Below are 23,188 nucleotides of genomic sequence, written 5' to 3'. Positions count from 1 at the left end.
ATAGAGGAGGAAGCAAGAAATGACTGGGCTCTTGCTACCCACATTGGAAACCCAGGTAGTTTCTGCACCTGGCTCAATCTGAACTGTGGCCACTTGAAAAGTAAACCACTGGATTAAAGATCACTCTCCCTCTCCCATATCTCCCTCTCCATCACTCTGATATTCAAACATACAATAAATATTTTTTTTTAATTTTTGACAGGCAGAGTGGACAGTGAGAGAGAGAGAGACAGAAAGAAAGGTCTTCCTTTGCCGTTGGTTCACCCTCCAATGGCCGCTGCTGCGGCCAGCGCACCGCGCTGATCCGATGGCAGGAGCCAGGTAGTTATCCTGGTCTCCCATGGGATGCAGGGCCCAAGCACTTGGGCCATCCTCCACTGCACTCCCGGGCCACAGCAGAGAGCTGGCCTGGAAGAGGGGCAACCGGGACAGAATTCGGTGCCCCGACAGGGACTAGAACCCGGTGTGCCGGCGCCACAAGGCGGAGGATTAGCCTAGTGAGCCGCAGCGCCAGCCAACAATAAATATTTTTAAAGTAAATAAAAGCTTAAAGGTTTTATAGACTTAGTAAGAAATAACTTAGAAAATACATAAACACTTCCATTTTCTTTTAAAAACTAGGTGCAAGACAGTATATTCTACATGGTGTGGTCCCATATTTGTAAGTAAAAAAATATATTCATTTGCAATATTAGTAGTGGTCAGTTATGAATAATATAGTTATCAGTCATTTTTTAAATAGTTTCATTTCTATTTTGTAGAAGACACACAGAGACAAATGGAAACACTCTCCAAATGCCTGTCACAGCTATGGCTGGGCCACGATTAACCCTGGGACCCAGGACTTAGTATGAATCTCACTTGGGGAGCAATAACCCAAGTTCTTGACCTATGACCTGCAGCTTCCAAGGATATGCATTGGCAGAAAGCTGTAACTGAGAGCAGAAGTGAGTCTCAGCCGGCGCCACGGCTCAATAGGCTAATACTCTGCCTGCGGCGCCAGCACACCGGGTTCTGGTCCCAGTTGGGGCGCCGGATTCTGTCCCGGTTGCCCCTCTTCCAGGCCAGCTCTCTGCTGTGGCCCGGGAGTGCAGTGGAGGATGGCCCAAGTGCTTGGGCCCTGCACCCCATGGGAGACCAGGAGAAGCACCTGGCTCCTGGCTTTGGATCAGTGCGATGCACCGGCTGCAGCACACCGGCCACGGCGGCCATTGCAGAGTGGCCGGTGGCAAGGGGAAGACCTTTCTCTCTGTCTCTCTCACTGTCCACTCTGCCTGTCAAAAAAATAAATAAATAAGTGGGTCTCGAACCCAGAAACTCCAATATTGGATGCAGACATTTCAAGCAGAAACATTACCACTACATCAGATACTTGTGCTTAAAATTTTTATTTACTTATTTACTTTATATATACTATGGCTTAGAAGGTAAAGCCACTGCCTGCAGTGCCAGCATCCCATATGGGTGCCAGTTCAAGTCCTGGCTGCTCCACTTCCAATAGAGCTCTTTGCTGCGGCCTGGGAAAGCGGTAGAGGATGGCCCAAGTGCTTGGGGCCCTGCACCCACACGGGAGACCCAGAGGAAGCTCCTGGCTCCTGGCTTCAGATAGGTGCAGCTCCAGCTATTGCAGCCACTTGGGAAGTGAACCAGAAGATGGAAGACCTCTCTTTCTCTCTCTCTCTGCCTCTACTTCTCTGTAAATCTGCCTTTCAAATAAATACATTTTTAAAAATTTTTTATTTATGTATAAGTAATCTACACTAATCATGTATAAGAGTACATCAACATGTTCACAGAAAATGTGTACAATGAATAATTATGCCCAGATTTAAAGATGTTTTGACCCAAGATAAACTTATCTTTAATTCCACTTTCCATGAACTTGTTGAAGCCCCGTCATGTTATGTGCACACTCTATGGAAGAGCAGCCAGGTCTGGGACTAAGAAATAGAGAGCATGGTTCTCCTGTGTGGTTGGAAGATCATGCCCTGGGCTAAGACTTTGATGGAAAGCTCCGAGGGACCAGCTGTCTCAAGGCAGATCAGTCCAGTTCCATAGCACCTGTCAGGCTTAAGTGCTCTATCACTGACTTCCAGGAATGGTTTGTTCAACCTCAATCCATTGCTTAATCTGACACTTTCATGAAACGTTCTGAACACCTGGGACCTTGGCAAGAGGTGCCTGCATTAGAGACTATCTCCAGTGAGCTCAAGGCCAGGCACTGCCACACTGGGTGCCAGCAGGGCTAATGGCAAGGTAAATGTTGTTGTCTAATCTTTCCGCTGGACCAGCCTGGCACAGTAAGATGATATGGCTTCTTTGCTGCCAGTCCAGATCAGGTCTGGCTGCTGATCAGATGGCCACAGAGTCAAGATTACCCTCTGTCTCACAGGAGTTCAGGTAAAGGGGGCCAGGGAGATGGCTTCTCTGAGTGCCCCTGGGGTGGTCATCACAGAATGCCCACTTAGACCCTAATCCATGGACAGAAACCAGACGGAACAAGAGCCTTCCAAGGCAAGAGCTCTTCTGAGACCCAGAGTCCAATCCTGCCAGTGCCACCACTTGCTTATGAGAACCTGAACTGATAACTTGACCCCTCAACTGTGTCAATGGTGATAAGCAGAAATAGTGATTTAAAATGAAAAGAAAAATGTCATATATCACAAAGTATTCAGAAGAACCAAGGAGTCAATGAAATTCAAGTACTGTGTTGATGAAGGTTTGCATAGAACCTCTCCAACGACATCAACCTCCTGCTTCTCAGATCACTCACGTTGTCTGGAAATGGCCCCAAGTGGGGAAGAGCAGGAGGCACCCAGGTGGGGAGGTAGACATCTCAGGAGGTTTCCAGGCCTGTTTACTATTGTTGATGACAAATCAACACAAGTTTAAGCTTGCAACACCTACGTTTATTATGTCATAGTTTCTTGGGGGTCATGAATCCAGGATAAGCTGGGAAGGGTTCTCCGTGTTAGTATCTCACAAGGCTGCCAACGATGGGTCAGCCAAAGCTGTGGACTCATCTGACGCTCAATTGGAGAAGGATCACTTCCATGCTCACTGGGTGTGGGGATTGTTCATTTCCTAGTGTCATACAAGGGCCCTCAGTTCCTAGGCTGTTGGTTGAGGCCACCCTCAACGCCTTGCTGTGTAGGCCTCTACATAGGGCAGTTTGCTTCATCAGAGTCAACAGGGAGAGAGTTCAACCAGAGTCCATCAGCAACACAGAAATTCAAATTTCAAATCCTATATACTATAACCCCAATAGTGATGTCTCATCTGCTTTGCTCTATTTTATTAGTTAAAAGCAAGTCATTGTTGGCTGGCGCCACGGCTCACTAGGCTAATCATCCGCCTGCGGCGCCAGCACACCGGGTTCTAGTCCCGGTTGAGGCACCAGATTCTGTCCTGGTTGCTCCTCTTCCAGTCCAGCTCTCTGCTGTGGCCCGGAAGTACAGTGGAGGATGGCCCAAGTGCTTGGGCCCTGCACCCCATGGGAGACCAGGAGAAAGCACCTGGCTCCTGGCTTCAGATCGGCACAGTGCTCTGGCCACAATGCGCTGGCCATAGCGGCCACTTGGGGGTGAACCAACGGAAAAAGGAAGACCTTTCTCTCTGTCTCTCTCTCTCTGTCTCTCTGTAAAAAAACAAACAAACAAAAAAAAAGTCATTGGTCCTACCCACAAACCTGAGAGCTGAGAGTAGATTACCTAGGTGCATGAATATCCGTGGGTGAGGATAACTAGATGCTGTATTATTCAGCTTCTCATTATTACAACGAAATAGCTGAGCCAAGCTACTTATGAAGCAGAGAGATTTATTTAGCTCCCAATGTTGATAGTCTAAGTCCAAATGCATGATAAAGGACTTGGTTCTGATGAGGGGCCCAACATGGATGGGGAAGCACGTGCAAAAGGATCACATAGCAAGCCAGACCAATCTCAGGCTTTTCATAGTAGCTTTCACACTAGAACTGACTTTCAGGGGCAACCAAGAACCTCCCTCAAAATCTCACTTCTTAATGGTTCCACACCCTCCCAACAGCACCACACTGGGGACCAAGCCTTTAACACATGGCCTTTGTGGGAAGTTCAACGTCAAAACTAATACCAAAATCACAGCAGAATCATCCTACTGATGTCCTGATCCCTGAAGTCTGTCCCTAAGCATGTCAGCCTACCGGTGGGTATTAAAATCTCTCACGTGAAAAGACATAGTATCTTTCCCAAACAAAAGCTTCCCTCAGAGTAATCCAGGCCTCCTGTCCTCTCCCTTCACTGTCCAGTCCTGAGCCGGTTATAGGATAATGTATAATCCAGCAACTCCCCGACATAGTCTCAGAGTCAGTCTTCAGAGGAAACAGGTTCATTATTCATGCTCTTCCTTGCAGGTCTGTGACAGCCTGACCATGTACAACCTATTTCCATGTAACTGAGAACACTTCATATCAGCCTCCCCATTAGAGTTTCCCTGACATCAGGCAAGACATGGGGTGGGGGCGCAGTATTTCAGGGGTCAAGATCATTTCAGATCCTTCAATCACAGTGGTAGCTACAGTTAAGGATCCACAACAAGAAAAGAAATGCCCCTCGAGTGGGAATTCTCCAGTCCAAACGCCCAGGAAGCTTTGCTGGGAGGTGCCCACAGGCTGTTTCCCCAGCCCCAGACTAGGATCCACATGGGGCCACCACACAGAGCTTGTATCCCTCCCAGTGCTGAAGCCTCTACATCACATTCTGTGGGCCTGGGCCAAGTTCTCAGCTTATCTGAGCAGCACATCGAATTGAAATCACTGGAGTACAAATGTCCCTGCCTCCTGTTTGACAACTCACGGCAGGAGACATTCCCCAGTGAGATCCAACATCCATCCATAACACAATCAGGAGAAAGCTATGCGACTGCATCACAGGCAGCCTGTCCTTATATCCCATAACTTGTATCTTATGTCATCAACTTTCACTTTCCTGGCTGCAGCCTCTAGTAGGACTTTATCACCAGGTTCTGGATTACAACACTGAGTAAGGGAATTACTAGCTCCTCAAACATCATGTCTGTTCCCAACCAGACTTCAGGGAAAGGAAATACAACTTCTACACATAAAGCCTGTGACACTACTCCAATTTCCACATCCTATCTGTGCTCACATCTGTATTGTTCATTCCCAGGGTCCTCTCCACCCCCAGCATGAGCCATGGGACCCTGGCCCATTTGTCCATTGTTGTCTTGATGAATCTGCCTGACTGTTGCACCAGGCCATTTTAGAACAGATTTCTCATTAGAATCTTCATTTTCACGCTTTAAAAAAATATTTAATTGATTATTTGAAGTCAGAATTATAGAGGGAAAGCAGGAGAGACAGGGAAATCTCTCATTCACTAGTTCATTCCCCAAATGGACACAATGGCTGGAGCGGGGCCAATCCAAATATGAGCTTTCTTCTGTTCTTCCACAGGGTGTGGGGATCCAAGCTCTTGGGCAATCCCACACTCCTTTCCCAGGTGCATCAGCAGGGAGCTAGAACAGAAGTGGAGCAGCTGGGACTCGAACCAGCACCCATATGGGATGCTGGCACTGCTGGTGGCAGCTTAACCTTCTCTACCAAAGCGCCAGCCCCGATATTCTCACTTCTTAAACCTCCCCCAACTGCAAATAAGTACAGAAAACTTATTTGGAGTCATTTAATGGTAGGTGGCTTGCAGGAGCTCCCTTGGAACCTTTCAGTGTTATATTAAGACCTCGCAGGGTTCTTTCATTTGCTTGTTTTACAGTGAAAAGCATTTAGAATGAGCCTGCAGGACTCAGTTTAGATGATACCAATTGTATTGGTGACATCAGAGCATCAACTTCAGGAGTCAGGGGAACCTGGACCTTATTCCCTCCACCAGAACTAACCAGGAGCTGATGTTGACACATCAGTGTCACCCAGCAGCTTCTTCACAGCCTGTTTGATATGGAGCACATTGGCCCTGACACCTACAATGAACAAAAGTATGCTGTTCTCTTGCCATGGCTGACTCAGATTCGGAGGAATTTGATGAGGACTTTCTGGTCCAGCATGTTTCTCCAGGGGATACCCTTCCAAGGAGATTTGGGCAGTCTCTAAGGTGCAGTGCTTTGGGCCACAGGAGTGTGGGTGATGTGCACAGCCAACAGCCCTTTCCCTTCATTTGAGCCACTACAGAGTAAAGTAACCATGAGATGGTACATTTTACTTTATTCCTCATATGTCTGCACTTCCTTCCCCACCCACTGAATTACTTCCCCATTGGCTGGGACTTTTACTTCCAGTAGCCAACTGCAGAACAACTGCTGAGCACATCAGAGATGCTCACGCGGCCACCTAGGAGCCACAAGTTCCTTCCCCCACCTCTGACTCTTCCCCTCCCAAACCCTAAGCTTCTTGAGTCTCAGCCATCTTGTAGATCCCACTTCACTGACACCAACTTTGTGTAGACCCATTCTCAGACTTGTTTTCTCCTACAGCCCCCTCCCAACACAGCTCACAGCTGAAGCCAGATTGGTAGGGACTTTCTCCACACTCCAACAACCAATTCTGCAGCCAATGACACCAGCCGGGCATCCATGCATTTAACTGGATTTGGTTCTGCTCCTATCTGCCTGGAGAGAGCATAGGATTGCAAAACTAGGGCTCAGTATGCAAAACTAGGGCTCAGTTCCCAGCACAGTCTCATTTCAAAATCAGGCAAGACGGGGCTCAGGAACTTGTGACTGACAGGCTACAAACTGCAGTTGCCGCCGCTCCTTCCAGGTGTAGTTAATTTGCTGAGTGGCTCGTGGAACTCAGGGAAACACACTTTGCTTCACAATTTAAAGGATAGAAATAAGCATCCAGAAGAAGAGATGCAGAGGGTGAGAGCTGGAGGGGCCCAGAGACCAATGGCTCCACCCCAAGGAGCTGGAGTGTCCCTCCCTGCATGCAATGACTTGTTTGCCCTCATATAATTACATGTTCCTCAATCCCTACATTTGTAGGATCCCTACAAATCCTAATTTTGGGGAGGAGAGACTTCACTACACAGGCATGATTGCTGATAGAATGGGTGGGGTCCAAGCAAGGACATCTCAGCATCCCTACCTCCCATGGGTGTAGCAGGACCTCGCTGGGATGAGGAGGGTCTTAGACCACACTACGGACCAGCACATAGCAGAGAATTTCTTCATGGCTGACTGAAGGCAATAGAGATTAAAGTGTTTGGGATCCACCCAAGAGAAGAAAATTCTAGTCTCTGTGCCTTGAGGAGGGAGTGATGAGCCAGGAACCAGGGACAGAAACTAAATCCTTCTTCATATATGAAGATCCCATAACGTCATACCTGCATGAAGCCATCTACACAGGGAAATGTGGCCTGATCCCCAGACCACAGACTGTCCATACTCTCTGGAGTGGCAGATACAGCAAGAGCACCCATCACTAAGTTGGGAAGATGCCCTCTAGGAACCCTGTATCTGTCCCACTGGGACAAATCAGGGTACTCAGATCTCCTTCAATACCAATTCAGTGTTCTATTCAGTGCACCTCTGACCAATTCTGTCAAAACAGTAAGCTTGGAAGTTGTAACCTGGGCCCTGCTCATTCCATAATTCAAGCCACCACTCAACAGCTCACGGGCTCTAGGCAGGTACACTCTACCCATAGGATGTGGTGTTAGTGGAAAGCTCAACTAGCAGCTCCCCAGAACGTGACTCGAGGTGGGACTGTCTTATCAGAGACTGTTCTGTTTGGAAGTGTGATAGCAGGTGGCATTTACAGGCTGATAAGACCTATTACAGTCAAGATGCGGGCCATATATAAGTAGCGGAACTTGCCTGTTGCTGTACACCTTCCACTCGTCCTGCCTTCCCCACTGACTTGGGAGCCAGGAAGAACCATGAAGTGGCTGCTGCTGCTCGGCCTGCTGGCACTCTCTGAGTGCATCATCCACAAGTGAGTCTGGGGTCAGGCAGTGGGAAGAGCGGCTCCAAGAGGCAATTTCCCAGCATGCTGCTGCCTCCCACACCAGCTGTTTGTCCTATTTCCCCTATTTCTTCCATCTAGAGTCTTCCTTATATATCTTTCTGCCTTTGTGGGGAGGCCATACTGCAGGCATGGTTAACAGCCCAGACCCTGAGGGTTTGGTTTGAGTCCCATCACTAGCCTCCCTTCTGTACACTACAGGATAACAAATGGGAACTTCTCCCCTCCTCCTTAGTTTTCTCTCTCAGTCCAATTTCCTTGTCTTTCTCAGGACCCTGTAGCATTCCTGAGCAGGATACTACCCTGTTATCCCTCCTCCCCTAACCATGCCTGCACCAATGCTCTGCCCCAGGGTCCCCCTGGTCAGAAAGAAGTCCTTGAGGAAGAACCTGATTGAGAAGGGCTTGCTGCAGGACTACCTGAAGACTCACACCCCCAACCTGGCCACCAAGTACTTCCCCAAAGAGACCTTCGCTTCGGTGTCCACTGAGAGCCTGGAGAACTACCTGGATGTGAGTCATGGGCAGGGGGAAGGAGCAGCGGCAAGGACGGAGCCAGGAGGAGAGAGGGTGTCTGGGGGCAATGGATGACAGCCAGGGACTGCTCCCTGGATCTCAGCAGCCCAGGGCTGTCAGGAAAACTCTCAATCACAACTGTTGCTCCCAATTGTTCATCATTCATTCGTCGGTTCTTTCAATGTTTGTTTATAGAGTTCCCTGTTTTGTGTCAAGCTTTGTGCTGGGACCAGGGGGCAGCACTGAGCAAAGTCACAATAAGGCAAAGGGGGAAAGATGACCTCACTGAGCCTCACCACCCAGTAAGAAATGAAACTAGGATGAGGGCCACAAAGTGAAGGTGTCACTCAGTGAATGAGAGGCTCCTGGAGGAGAGGGAAGCCTCCTAGGAGCAATGAAGGAAGAACAGAAATTTCCAAGAGGGTGGGACTGCAGAGAGCAGGAGGATCAGGCTCAATCTGTGGCCACAGGGAGCCCAGTGCACTTGAGGGAGGAAGAAATGAGTGTGTGAGAACAGCAGAGAGGGAAGGAGGTTGGTGCCAAGTGAGGTTGAGGGGCCATGGGTGGAGCAAACCTGAGAGAGACAGGATACTATCCAGACCATAATTTCCACACAGACTGGTTTGAATCCCTGGAGGGATGCCATTAGATTTGAGTCTGAAGACCTCTTATTTGGGACACAATGACAATGACACATTCTAGTCTTCAGTAGTCTCCCACGTGTCCTCTATGTGAATAGCACACAGCTAAGGGTACAAAGTGGCCTTGCCTGTGGTCAAGGGCTTGGCCTCAAAGATCTACCAGACCTACTGCAAATGGGGATGGGGAGCAATGCCTTTAGTCACATGCTCTGAGCTTCAATGTCCTGGTCTACAGAACAGACCCATTCACAACCACCATCCATGGGTGCCTGCAAGTCATTAACAGAGCTGTTAATGCTGAGTGCCTGCAAGTCATAAAGTGCTCCGCACAGGGCCCAGCATGGCCTCGGTAGAGGTCAGAAACATCAGCCCATTATTCATTTCACAAATATTTACAAAACAGCTGTCAAGTGGAGAGGCTCTGCACATGCTGAGGACACAACAGTGAGCAAGACAAATTCCAGGGATTCATATTCAAGAGAGGAGGACAAACAAGAATGTGGGATGAATTCAAGTAATGATAAGGGACTTTAAGCATAATTCATTCATTCATTAATTGGACCAAGAGGAAGAAAAAACAGTGGAGGGGGCAAATTTGGATGAAGTGGTGGAGAAGACTTCATACAGGTGACATTTGATGAGAATTCTGAATGATGAAAAAGGGGCACCCATAGGAAGACCTGGCTACGGAACAGCCAGGGCAAAGGCCCTGTGGTGGGAAGGAACTTGTCTTTGTCCAAGAATAGCACAAACACCAGGGTAACTGGAGCAGAGCTAGCAAGGGGGAAAGTGCCGACCCTGAGAATGAAAACACCAATAGTTTCCTTTTTGAAATCTCCTGTCCACACTGAGGTTTAAAAATAAGAGATTTCTACCCCATATTTAAGTGGCTTACGTGTCTCCCAATCAGCAAGTTAATGAACAAGCACTCAAGGCCTGACTGGCTGGGTGCCACTGGTTACACCCCATCCTCTGAGAAGGTATACTCTCCAGGAGGGCAAGATGGACACAGGCAGGGCACTGGCTGACAGAGGACAGCAGACCAGCCTTGGATGAAAAGGTCCTTAGTAGAGAACAGTCAGAGGCAATCAGGGAGCAATCAAAGACTTCAAGGAAGAGTGGAGACCGGGGACGGGCTTTGAAGGAGTATGCACTGGATGGGGAGGTGAAAGAGATGATGATGGAGAGGTAGACTGAAGAGCCAGCCCTTAGGGAGGTCCCACACGGGAAGCCCCAGGTCCTTGAGCTGTGCTGTTCTGACCCCTGCAGACCGAGTATTTTGGAACCATCAGCATCGGAACCCCCCCTCAGGAATTCACTGTCATCTTTGACACCGGCTCCTCCAACCTGTGGGTGCCCTCCACCTACTGTTCCAGTCTTGCATGCAGTGAGTACCTGGTCCTGCCTGGGCTCCCCTCCCCAGGCACCAGCTGATGTTGGGAATCCTGACCACTTAGGGACTTCTCACAGTTCCCACTTTAGCCTTTTGGAGCCACAGAGGCCTTGCCTGGGCAGCTACTAGGAGCCAAGCACTGCACACAGGTGCTCTGGGGCATAAAGGGATGAATAGACATGGTCAGATTCTCATAGAGCAGACAGCCTATAAGGGTCCAAAGTGAGGCTTGGCCATAAAGGGCTCCAGGCTGGCTAGCCATGCTGAGAATGCCATGTGACACAGAGGATTTAGAATCAGGCTGGTACACCCCGGAGATGAGTGAGCAACTCATTAAAAAGGAGATGTTGTCATTGGAAGTCACAGTGTTTCAAGCTCCATCCTCTTCCAGCTTTTTGACCTGAGTTTTAGGCTGTGTGGGAGGCTGTGACAGTGCTCAGCACCATGGACAACCAGGCTGCTGTGCTCAAAGAGTGCCGGGAGGACCCAGGGAGTAGGCTGGGAGCATCCACCAGTGAGATGGTGCCAATTGACAAGTCAGGAGCAGAACCAGTGCTCTAAAGGTCACCTCAAAGGTCATGTTGGGGTACAGATCATCTTTCTCCTCCAGAGCAACACCCAGAGCCAAGAAACGTGATGCCAGGAAGACATTACCAGCACATGATGCTTGCTGACCCATTGGAGGTTAATTATGTCACTTCCTTGCTTTGCAGTCCTGCATAAGCGGTTCAACCCTGATGACTCCTCCACCTTCCAGGCCACCAGTGAGACGCTCTCCATTACCTATGGCACTGGCAGCATGACAGGCATCCTGGGATACGACACTGTGAAAGTGAGCACTTGGGGTCTCTGCCCCCTTACACTGCCCCACCCTGGGGTAGCTGTGAGGTACTTTGGGAACCATGGTGAATCCCCCAGAACAAATTCATACCAGCATTACGAATCGCAGAGATCACACAAGCAACTTAACATGGCAGAGAGCGGGCAATGTGGCAGAGCTGTCACATACACTTCTGGGGCTGAACAGGATGTGCAAAAGAGGAGTGGTGCTTGGAGCCCTCAACCAACCTCAGTGATGAATGTCATGGAGAAAGTGAGGACTGGGGACAGAAAGGCTAAATTGTCTTTTAGCCTCTCCTCCTCTTCCTCCACCTCCTTCTAGTCTCATAAGCTCTACAAACCACACAGGCATGGCAGGGCTCACAGGCCCTAATTTGCTGGATCTGAAATGCAAATGCAGTAACCATCCATTCTGCAACAGAATCTCACAGCAAGTCACACATGGTGGCCATCTAGACATCAGCTGTGCAGTCCAGGAGAGTCTCTCTCCCTGCCTTCCATCCTGATGGCCTGGAAGCTGAATCCTGGGGGAAATGAAGCAGGATCACTCTGAGTCCATGGCTCAAACCCCAGCGTGCTAGGTGGACAGGTGCTCATGGTGGACATCATCTGTTTCCCCTACACAGGTTGGAAGCATCGAAGATACCAACCAGATCTTTGGCCTGAGCAAGACAGAGCCTGGCCTCTTCCTCTTGGTTGCTCCCTTCGATGGCATCCTGGGTCTGGCCTACCCCAGCATTTCTGCCTCTGATGCCACGCCCGTCTTTGACAACATGTGGAACCAGGGCCTGGTGTCCCAGGACCTCTTCTCTGTCTACCTGAGCTCGTAAGTTGGCTAGCCCGGGGCTTCTCCCACAGAGACCATTTTCACCTGGCCCAGCAAGGAATTAATAACTATATCTATCTATCTATCTATCTATCTATCTATTTATCTATTTATCTATGACAGTCTTCACTGTTATTTACCAGCATAAGTCTTTGTCTCCTGAATTACTCAACTCCAATGTCATTAGCCACTTATTCACTGGTACTGTTTCCCTCATTCTTGACCCTCAAAAGATGCCATTTAAAGTGAAACCACTTAACACAGTGCTCAAAATTCACAGCAAAAAATGAAAAGAGTTGACTGGGACTTAGGAGGGGATGTCAAAAATTTTGTAGCAAATGAAATTCAGTTACATTTAGGGAGTGTCTGTTAGTTGCAGTGGTTTAGTCACTGCTTCGGATACCCACATCCCATACTGAGTGCCTGGTTTGAGTCTTGACTCTTCTGTTGGGACCTAATTTCTCATACTGCACACCTGGATAGTGGCAGGTGATGACTCAAGAACTTGGGTCACTGTCACTCACATGGAGACCTAGATTGAGTTCAAGGTTCCTGGCGTCAATAAGGGCTCAGCTCATGGTGTTGTGGACATGCAGAGGCTGAACAGGTGATTGAAATATCCCTGTCTCTCTCTCACACAATTACCCTGCCACCCTGTCTTTCAAATTTAAAAATAAGTTACTTTGATACAAATATTTTGAACCCATGCATAGTTTGAGTTTGTTTTTTGTTGTTGTTGTTGGTTTTGTTTTTGTTTTTTTGTTTTTTGGTTTTTTTTTGTTTGTTTGTTTTTTGGACAGGCAGAGTGGACAGTGAGAGACAAAGGTCTTCCTTTTGCCATTGGTTCACCCTCCAATGGCCGGCGTGCTGCAGCCAGCGCACCGCGTTGATCTGAAGGCAGGAGCCAGGTGCTTCTCCTGGTCTCCCATGCAGGTGCAGGGCCCAAGCACTTGGGCCATCCTCCACTGCGCTCCTGGGCCACAGCAGAGAGCTGGCCTGGAAGAGGGGCAACCAGGACAGAATCCGGCACCCCGACCAGGACTAGAACCTGGTGTGCCAGCGCCGCAGGTGGAGGATTAGCCTATTGAGCCGTAGTGCCGGCCGGGTTTTTTTTAATATTTATTTATCTGAAAGGCAGAGTTACAGAGAGGCAGAGGCAAAGGCAGAGAGAGAGAAGTCTTCCATCCACAGATTCACTCCCCAAATGTCCACAATGGCCAGAGCTGGGCCAATCTGAAGCCGAAAGCCAGGAGCTTCTTCCAGGCCTCCTAGGCAGGTGCAGGGGCCCAAGGACTTGGGCCATCTTCTACTGCTTTCCCAGACCATAGCAGTGAGCTAAATTGGAAGTGGAGCAGCCAGAACTTGAACTGGCAGCCATATGGGATGCCGGCACTGCAGGTGGCAGCTTTACCAGTTGCACCACAGTGTCGCCCCCCCCCATACATAGGTTTTCATATAAAATCCATTTCCCATGAACATTTTGTAGACCCCTTGAAGGCAGAGTCCAAAAGTTTGGCTACAATATATATTCTTTTAATTCTATTTTTCTAGGAATACTTTGATGTGCCCTCATATATCTTTAACAATGAAATTATAAAATAAAAGCAAGTTTCTTTTTTACTTATCAAAATGTAGGATTAAATAACGAATGAAGAATAAACCAGGTGGGTTTTGGCTGAGTAGACTTCTACGCAAGAAGAACCAAGGCTGTCACCAACTTTCCTCTATCCCTAACGTCCTCCCTTAACAGTTGGCCATCGCTCATGCCTTTCTTCAGGTGTTAACAATTCTGCTAGATGCTGCACTGCACACTCATGTGTTTACAGCAAAGCTGGGTGGGTTAAAATGAGTGGGGCTGTGTTTCATAAATGGCCAGCTCTTTGGTGACTAATTTGTTAACATCTGTATTTGCATCCCTATAAACTTAAAACAGTAAAGACTTGGAAAACACCCCAACATGAGGGCTCTCTTACCCTCTGTGTCTCTTGGCCACTCAATAATCAGGGGACTCCTAAACATCACCTGTTTCATGAGTACTTAAGTATATTTTGTGGGCCACTGCATCTCCCCAGGTACACAGAGGCTACCCCAGCTCAACACCTTGGACATTTTGGGTCTGATAGTTCTGTATTGTTGGGGTTATCACATGCACTGCTCAGGGAGTGTACTAAACCCCTGCCCTGACCCCTTGGATCTCAGTGACACCCCCTGCCCAAACAGAATCATGACAATTAGAAATGTCTCCAGACAACGGAGATACCAGCCCCAGCTGAGAACCAGCGAACTACCCCAGCTGTCTTTAAAAGCCAACACTGTCCCCTATTCACTTCTCTTTTGGTCCCCATGTCAACTAGAATGGGTATCTGGGTACAAACCACACATTGAGAACCAGAAATTCTAGGGTCTACTCTAGGCTACAACTCTCCAGCTGTGTGACCTTGAGCAAGTTGTCTTTCTTCGATTCAGTCTCTGTAAAGTGGAAATAATAGTACTGACCATTGCCTGGATGACAGAAGATGAAAAGAACGCACATTGGTCACACATGCAGCACAGCTCCTAGCACCGATGAGTACCCATCACGGTACCCCTTATGCTGTAAATAGCAGACAGGCAAACACATGAATGAATGAATTCCTGGCTTCTAACCCTACCCCCTCCCCACTTTCCACAGTGATGAGCAGAAAGGCAGCCTGGTGATGTTCGGTGGCATTGATTCTTCTTACTACACTGGAAGTCTGAATTGGGTGCCTGTTTCTCATGAGGGCTACTGGCAGATCACCGTGGACAGGTGAGACCTCACTGCTGCATGGCATCCTGGCCTGGACCCTAATCCCATTTCTTTATGGACTCATACTTGACCAGCACTCCCAACCTCCCTGGAATAGCCAGCACAGGAGGAAGCTGGAAACTGACCAAACCAGAGACAGCCCAGGAAATGAACCTCTCTGGAAGGGGAGAGAGAGGTTCCTCTACATCCTCTACAAGGATGAAAGTCACTTCCTTGTGATCCAGGAAACAGGTCCACCTCCCAGTACACCCAGGGGGGGGGCGGGGGGGGGGGGCGGGGGGGGCTGGCAAACCCACCTATCAACACCTCTCAGTATTTAGGATACCTGAGAAACATCACGCAACATCACACACATTGTTCCCTAGGAAGAATTTCACTGGCAGACTAGGATTAGGGTAAAAGTACTGAGAAATCATCTCAGGTCATGACTTCCCTGGCCTTTCTGTAGCCTAACCTCCCAGCTGTTCTGTACCTGAAGGAAGGTCCATCTAGGGTAGCAGGTGTTGAGTCCTGGGGAATCAGGGGACCTTTTGTTGCATCTCACCCTCAGCATCACCATGGACGGAGAGACCATCGCTTGTGCTGACAGCTGCCAGGCCGTCGTTGACACCGGCACCTCTCTGCTGGCTGGCCCCACCAGCGCCATTTCCAACATCCAGAGCTACATTGGAGCTTCCAAGAACCTTTTGGGCGAGGCAAGTCCAGCCCCAAATCTGTTCTAGACTCAAGTGGTGGGAGTACCTTTCAGAAGGAGTGAACCCCTGGTAACCCTCCCACTCTTTACCTCCCAGAATATCATCAGCTGCTCTGCCATAGACTCCCTGCCTGACATTGTCTTCACCATCAACAATGTCCAGTACCCTCTGCCTGCCAGTGCCTACATCCTGAAGGTAAGGGACACTGGGCCAGCCTCAGGATGGGCCCATCTATCAGGTGACCACACACTGCCCTCTCACAAGGGAAAGCACACTTCTGTCAATTGAGGCAAAAAATGATGATGTTTGAAAAGGGGATTCTGTCCATTTAGACACCTGCATCTGAGCCCTGAGTCTCAGTCCTGCCTATCATTTCTGGGCAAGGTGCAGCCTAACCATCCATTTCATGTAAAAGCCAGAGATGTCAGCTCATTCTACCCTCACAGCGTAGTTAGAGGGATCACTTGAGTGTGACTACACCTTTAGTCCAGTGAGCCACAGGAATACTCCTTACTTTCTACTACATGACCAGGTGCAAAACCAGTTTTCCCCAGTGGGCTGACCTTCAGTGAGACCTGGAGCTCTCCCCAGACAAGTGTAACGCGTAACCAAGGCTGAACCCTGTAACCCAGGGAAGGGAAAGAACCATGGCTGCCTGCTATTCCATGGCCAGGATGGGAATAATGAGAAGAAATTCCATTAACAGGATTTCCAAACCCTTCCCAGAAGCTGACTTCTCCCTAAACCCTGGTGCTGAAGTCAGAGTTCATGGGTCTGTCAAAGACATCAGATAATGTTCAGCAATCCTTGCATACCAAGAGTGCAGTGAGCAGCTTCTACAGGTACCCCCCAGGTCAGCATCAGATACATGCCTGGACACTGAGCCAGGAAGCCCCTCTTTTGCACAGGCCTTGCAGTCAGACCTGAGAGCCTGTAATGTGTATTACCCTGCCCTGTCACCCTGACCCTCTCTCTTGACTACTCTGCGGCTCTCTGTTCTGCAGGAAGATGACGACTGCATCAGCGGCTTCGAGGGCATGAACCTTGACACCTCCTACGGCGAGCTCTGGATCCTGGGTGATGTCTTCATCCGCCAGTACTTCACCGTCTTCGACCGGGCCAACAATCAGGTCGGCCTGGCTGCCGCAGTCTAAACCTGCAACTTAGAAACCACTTCCAGAGAGATCTGGCCCCTGTCCTGCACCCCCGTAGATGGACAGAATTCTCCTGATTGTTCCTAAACAGCCACTGTCCAAAAGACTTGAGATGCTTGACCCTGCTCCCGTCACTCTACGAGTGTAGAATAAAAACAGCTGATGAAAACGCACGCATGGCTGCTTCTCCTCTCTAGTACTTCCCCTGCACATCCCTTGCATCACGACACCAGGCAGACAGGCAGAAACAACCATGTCCACCTGCACAGCACCAAACACAGTGACATTTCATAACAGGGCTAGGCCAAGTGGGCATCAGCAGGTCCTGCTAGGAGCATCACAAAAAGACCTGGGGACCAGAAACACTGGGCTCATTGTCCCAACAGTGTAGGGCATCTAGGCCCACAGTTGAGAGGCAATTTCTTACTTCTCCCAGAGCCACCAAGACATGATAAGGAAAGATGGAAAATCAAGGGCAAGTGGCTACAGTGGTGATGTTTCTGAGTACCCAGGAGTAGGCCAAGCTGTTCAACACTGAAGGAAAGTGACAAACACTGACACTCAAGACCTTCCAAGCTAGACTTTGTGAAGAGCTAACAACTGGAGACCTTCAAGACCCTGGCTGTAAGACCACAAACTGATCTATGCCCCTATTTGTAATTTAAAGAAGATGGTTTTGTGGTGGGCATTTAGTGCAGTTTGGGAGACAACTCCTTTGGACACCTGCATCCCATTTCAGAGAATCTGGGTTGGAAACCCATATGTGCTTTCAGTCCCAGCTTTCTGCTAATGCACCCCCTGGGAAGCAGCAGGTGACAGTTCTAGTGCTTGGGACCCTGCCACCCACATGGGAGGCCCAGATGGAATTCTATTATCCTGGTTCCTGCCTGGCCCAAGCCCAGCTGTTGACAGCATCTGGGGAATGAACCAGCAGATGGAAGATCTCTTTTATCTCTCTCTCTGTCTTTGTCTCCAAGTTTTTCAAATACATAAAAAGTGGTGGGGGAAGAAGATAGAGAGACTGGCATTGTGGCATAGTGGGTTAAGCCACCACTGCTTGCAATGCTGGCATCCCATACGGGCACTGGTTCATGTCCCAGCTGTTCCACATATGTTCCAGATCTCTGTTAACAGTTTAGGAAAGCAGCAGAAGACGGTCCAAGTGTTTGGGCTCCTGTCACCCACATGGGCAACACGGATGAAAACCCTGGCTCCTAGCTTTAGCCTGGCCCAACCCTGACCACTGGAGCCATTTGGGAAGTAAACCAGAAAATGGAAGCTTTCTCTCTTTCTCTGTGTGTGTGTGTGTGTGTGTGTCTACCTTTCTCTCTGTAATTGTTTCAAACAAATCTTTAAAAAAAAAAAAAAAAAAAGGAGGAAAGGGACCAGCACTGTGTTGTAGTGGGTAAAGCTGCCACCTGCAGTGCCAGCATCCCATATGGGTGCCAGGTCCAGTCCCGGCTGTTCCATTTCCTATCCAGCTCTCTGCTGTGGCCCAGGAGTGCAGTGGAGGATGGCCCAAGTCCTTGGGCCCTGCACCCGCATGGGAGACCAGGAGAAGCACCTGGCTCCTGCCATCGGATCAGCACGGTGCGCTGGCCGCAGCGCGCTGGCTGCGACAGCCATTAGAGGGTGAACCAATGGTAAAAGAAGACCTTTCTGTTTCTCTCTTGCACTGTCCACTCTTGCCTGTCAAAAAAAAAGAAAAAAGAAACACCCCACTCTGACCTCTTTAAAGAGGCCAAAAAATTGGGGAGCTCTCTCTTCAGCCAGAGACCATTACTAGGAGAGGTGCTGGGTGCTGTTTCCCCTCCCTTAACCCCTTTCTCTTTTTGGGTCCATTGACTATTCATTATGGGCATTTCTCTGTATGAGACAACCCACCCTCCACATGAATATGTATGTATGTGTATATGTATGCTTGCTTTCTCACCTTTTAAATTAAACTTTATAACTGTGTGCACCTTATACATGCCTTTACATAGAATGCTTCTCTAGGTACAAGGCAAGAACCTGGAAAAGTTTAATAATCCCGTCATGTTGGCGCAGCCCTGACCATTGCAGCCAATTAGGAGTGAACCAGCGGAGAGAAGACCTCTCTCTCTCTCTCTCTCTCTCTCTCTCTCTCCCCCCCCCTCCCTCCCTCTCCTCTCTCTGAGTAACTCTGACTTTCAAATAAATAAATAAATATTTTAATCAGGCGGGAGCTTGGAAAAAGCCAGACAGGAGACACCAGTGGGGTAACTAAATCTCTCTCATTCACATGAGGTTCCTGGATAAATGAAATCTTAATACATCTCTCCCCCAATTCACTGCTCTTGCTGTTTGGGCAGCTCTGTTAAGATGTGTAAATGTAAATGCCTTTGCTGCTAATGCTATCATGTGCAGGGGAGGAATTGCAAGAAACTGTTAGTGTTAAGGGGATTCCTATGGAAAATCAGGAATAGGGCAGATTATCTATATGCACTCATTGTAATTTACAAATACCCACAGTTTGTAGTATATTTCATAGTTAATTGTTTCTGTATGACAAGCTGCCACACAGCATTTAGCATCCATGGATGGACTACACGTGGTGGATTAGTTCTGTCTTAAGGATTCAAATTAAGGTTTTTCCCCTAAGACTGATGGGCTTGGGCCAGCACTGTGGCATAGTAGACCAAGCCTCCGCCTGCAGCACCAGCATCCCATATAGGCACCAGTTTGAGTCCCGGCTGCTCTACTTCCAACCCAGCTCCCTGCTAATGGCCTGGGAAAGCAGAAGATGGCCCAAGTGCTTGGGCCCCTGCATCTATGTCAAAGACTAAAAGAAGCTCCTGGCTCTGGATCAGCCAAGTTCCAGGTGTTGCAGCCATCTGGAGAGTGAACCAGAGGATGGAAGACCTTTCTCTCAGTCTCTCCCTATCCCTGTAACTCTGCCTCTCAAATAAATTAATAAATCTTGAAAAAAAAAAAAAACTGGTGGGCTCACACAACTTTCACTCACTAATTCCACTCTTTCACCTCTCTGGAAAGAGAAGTGATCAAATAGTTTCTATTGCCTGATTACCATGCCAGGTGTCAGGAGGCAGGACTTCCAAATATGGTAGAGGTTCCACACCCAGCTGTGGAGGGACTTCTGCTCCCATAATCATGGCCTCTAGTGGGACCCCCCTCAATCCCCAATCATTTTTGCAAGTCGATGGGTGGGAAACCTGTCCCCCATATGGTGACCTCCATGCATTTTTGCACACACCTGCTTGGTTGGCAAGAGTTAGAATTTTCAGTGTAACATGGAGATTTCTCAACTCCAACATCTGAAGATATGGGTATCTTCAGGTAGGGGTTCAATGCCTCTTAAGGTCGAAAAATTCAATGTACGTTATAGTAAGACCCCCAGGATTCTCAGGGTACAAAAAGCTTCAAGGTGGGTTTAAGCTAAAATTTTGACAGCTGGTTTCAGCCATACGCTGGCTTCTATCATCCTGGAGGATAACCTCCCAGACTAAGGTACAATATCCCTTAGAAGTCAAAATCACTAGCAGCAGTAGTCATGGCCCCAAGGGCATTTGGGGTGCTAGGAAAAAAGCCCAATCATACATGCGTTAATTGCCTCCAGGTAGGGATCCTGTGCTGTGGTGCAGTGGGTTAACACCCTGGCCTAAAGCACCAGCATCCCATATGGGTGCCAGTTCAAGTCCCAGCCGCTGCACTTCCCATCCAGCTCTCTGCTATGGCCTGGGAAAGCAGTAAAAGATGGCCTAAGTCCTTGGGCCCCTGCACCCACTTTTGGGAGACCCGGAAGAAGCTCCTGGCTCCTGGCTTCAGATTGGCGCAGCCCAAACCATTGCAGCCAATTGGGGAGTGAACCAGCGCATGGAAGACCTCTCTCCCTCTCCCTCTCCCTCCCTCTCTCTTTCTGCCTCTCTCTCTCTCTCCCTCCCTCCCTCTCCTCTCTTCTCTCTGAGTAACTCTGACTTTCAAATAAATAGATAAATCTTTAAAAAAAAAAATTTGCCTCCTGTGGTAAACTGGTGCCTCAGCAACACAGCAGCACCCCCTGGTGGCCAGTTTACTATAGGTTCTGTGGGTCCGTGTGTATCTATAGCTTTCCATAATAATACCCCAGATTCAGCTCAACCTAAAGGGAATCACCCCTCCCCAGCCCCCAGAGGTGGGCTGAAACAGAAAACCCCAGTTTGGGTTTCAAACATAGTTTCCAAGGCATCAAAATGTATCTAATACAAGACATTAAGCCATATGCTTAAGCATAACTGAATTTACACTGAGCCCTTCTTAACTTTTGTCTTCCCAAGTTACAGACTCGGTTACGGCTAACACCCATAGGATGCACATTTAATCACTGAGAAGCTCTTAAACTGAATGGTGTCATAAGCTGGTTTTCCTTGGTAATATTCTTTGGCCAAATTGTAAGCTGAGAAATGGAGAAACATGGCCAATGAATGGGAATCTTAACTCTAATACTGTTTCAGAACTTGACCTCTATTTTAAAGAACAATAAAAATGGTCAGAAGTTGCTTTTGTATAGGGCTTTATGGCACTATATCAACATTTTACTCATGAAAAGGGTAGTGGGCTATATCACGACCCTGCTACTCTTCCAAAGACAAGGGAACAACCAATAGATTTCATAGATGACCCGTTATTAGCAAGTCCTCAACCTTCCCAAGCAAAAAAGTTCCAACACCAGGATCATCTCCAAAGGACAGCAGATATCATCCTGTACCTTCAGAACCTGACTCTTTAACTTCTGTCATTCTACCACCTCCACCTTTTGACTCTCTGTCCCCCTTTACCAGAGGACAACCAGGATTACTCACAGTGGGGTTCCTTAGCAGCCAAAAGTGGGGATCCTGTCTTTTGTGAGAAGTAGCAGTGCAGTTGGGACAATTAGAGTATGTGTCCCTTTCACCACATCTGATTTAAAACAACATTTAAAAAAAAAAAAAAAAAAAAAAAACCTAGGGGCCGGCGCCATAACACAGGAGGTTAATCCTCCACCTGCGGTGCTGGCATCCCATATGGGCGCCGGTTCAAGTCCTGGCTGCTCCTCTTCCAATCCAGCTCTCTGCTGTGGCCTAGGAAAGCTGTAGAAGATGGCCCAAGTCCTTGGGTCCCTGCACCCACATGGGAGACCGGGAAGAAGCTCCTGGCTCCTGGCTTCAGATCTAGCCGTTACAATCATTTGAGGAGTGAACCAACAGACAGAAGACCTTTCTCTCTCTCTCTCTCCCTCTCACTGTAACTCTACCTCTCAAGTAAATAAAATCTTTTTTAAAAAATCTAGAAAGATTTTTAAAGGGCCCTCCTAGATTTACCAATGAGTTTGAGGCCCTAACTCTGTGACCTAACTTGGACTGACTTACACGTTTGTAACACTAAAGACAAACAGTGTTATGTCGGCTGAGGCTCAAAGCCACGCTGATGCTCTGGCGGCTCAGGATCCTGGGTATTTTGCTATGGGGTCTCAGCAGTCACAACAGTTGCTCCTGATTGGAATTATCAGAAGTGACATGAGGATTAACAGATAAGAGATCATATGTTTTCATGCCTATTGGCAAGGATGAAGAAATGTACTATCAGTCCTATAAATAATGATAAAATCAGAGAGGTAACGGGGCAGAAGAAAACTCAGCCTTGTTTCAGGGACAGCTGGTAGATGCATTAAAGAAATATACTAACGTGGATCCTGATCCCCTGAACGCTAGACTTTACTTGGTATTCATTTCATCAGTCAGGCAGCAGGTGGATATTAGAAGGAAGCTTCAGAAACTGGTCAGGGCACCTCAAATCCCCATGAGACGACTGGTAGAAACAGTATTTCAGGGCTGGCCTTGTGGCGTAGTAGGTACACCACCAGCATCCCATATGGGCACCAGTTCAAGTCCCAGCTGCTCCACTTCCAATCCTGCTCTAGGCTAATGGCCTGGGAAAAGTAGCAGAAGATGGCCCAAATGTCTGGTCCCTGCCAACCCTGTGGGAGATGTAGGTGAAGCTCTTGGCTCCTGCCTTTGGCCTGGCTGAGCCCTGGCTGTTGTGGCCATCTGGGGAGTGAAGCTATGGATGGGAGATTGATCTCTCTCTCTCTCTCTCTCTCTCTCTCTCTCACTGTAATGTTTTCAAATAAATAAATCGAAGAGAAGAGAAAAGAGAAGACAGAGAGAGAGAAATACCATTTGAAGTCTTTAACAACAGTGACAGGCTTGAAACGTAAATACTCCAGCGTGGGAAGCAGTCCAGGCAGCAGGCTAACAGGACAGCAATTCCTGCTACCAACACATAGCAACCTTGGGGTCAGCCCAACAGGCAACCTGTCATGGCAAGCGGGTACTTTAGATGTGGATAGCAGGACACTGGCATA

The 23,188-nt window shown here is 48.5% G+C and overlaps 1 protein-coding gene across 1 annotated transcript; it reads left to right on the top strand.

Annotated features, from left to right (window-relative positions):
• Window positions 1-7,796: 7,796 nt before the first annotated feature.
• On the top strand, window positions 7,797-17,000 carry LOC138844145 (pepsin II-1-like). The gene is made up of 9 exons (XM_070051168.2): window positions 7,797-7,945; window positions 8,328-8,487; window positions 10,401-10,518; window positions 11,238-11,356; window positions 11,991-12,190; window positions 14,862-14,978; window positions 15,529-15,673; window positions 15,770-15,868; window positions 16,678-17,000. The coding sequence occupies exons 1-9, from the start codon at window positions 7,890-7,892 to the stop codon at window positions 16,825-16,827; spliced, it is 1,164 nt and encodes a 387-aa protein (XP_069907269.2). The 5' UTR covers window positions 7,797-7,889; the 3' UTR covers window positions 16,828-17,000.
• The last annotated feature ends 6,188 nt before the right edge of the window (window positions 17,001-23,188 follow it).

This window comes from Oryctolagus cuniculus, chromosome 1, assembly GCF_051225735.1.
Source record: "Oryctolagus cuniculus isolate XC-2025 breed Fujian yellow rabbit chromosome 1, ASM5122573v1, whole genome shotgun sequence".
Classification (NCBI taxonomy): Eukaryota; Metazoa; Chordata; class Mammalia; order Lagomorpha; family Leporidae; genus Oryctolagus; species Oryctolagus cuniculus.
This window is presented reverse-complemented; position numbering and strand designations above follow the sequence as displayed.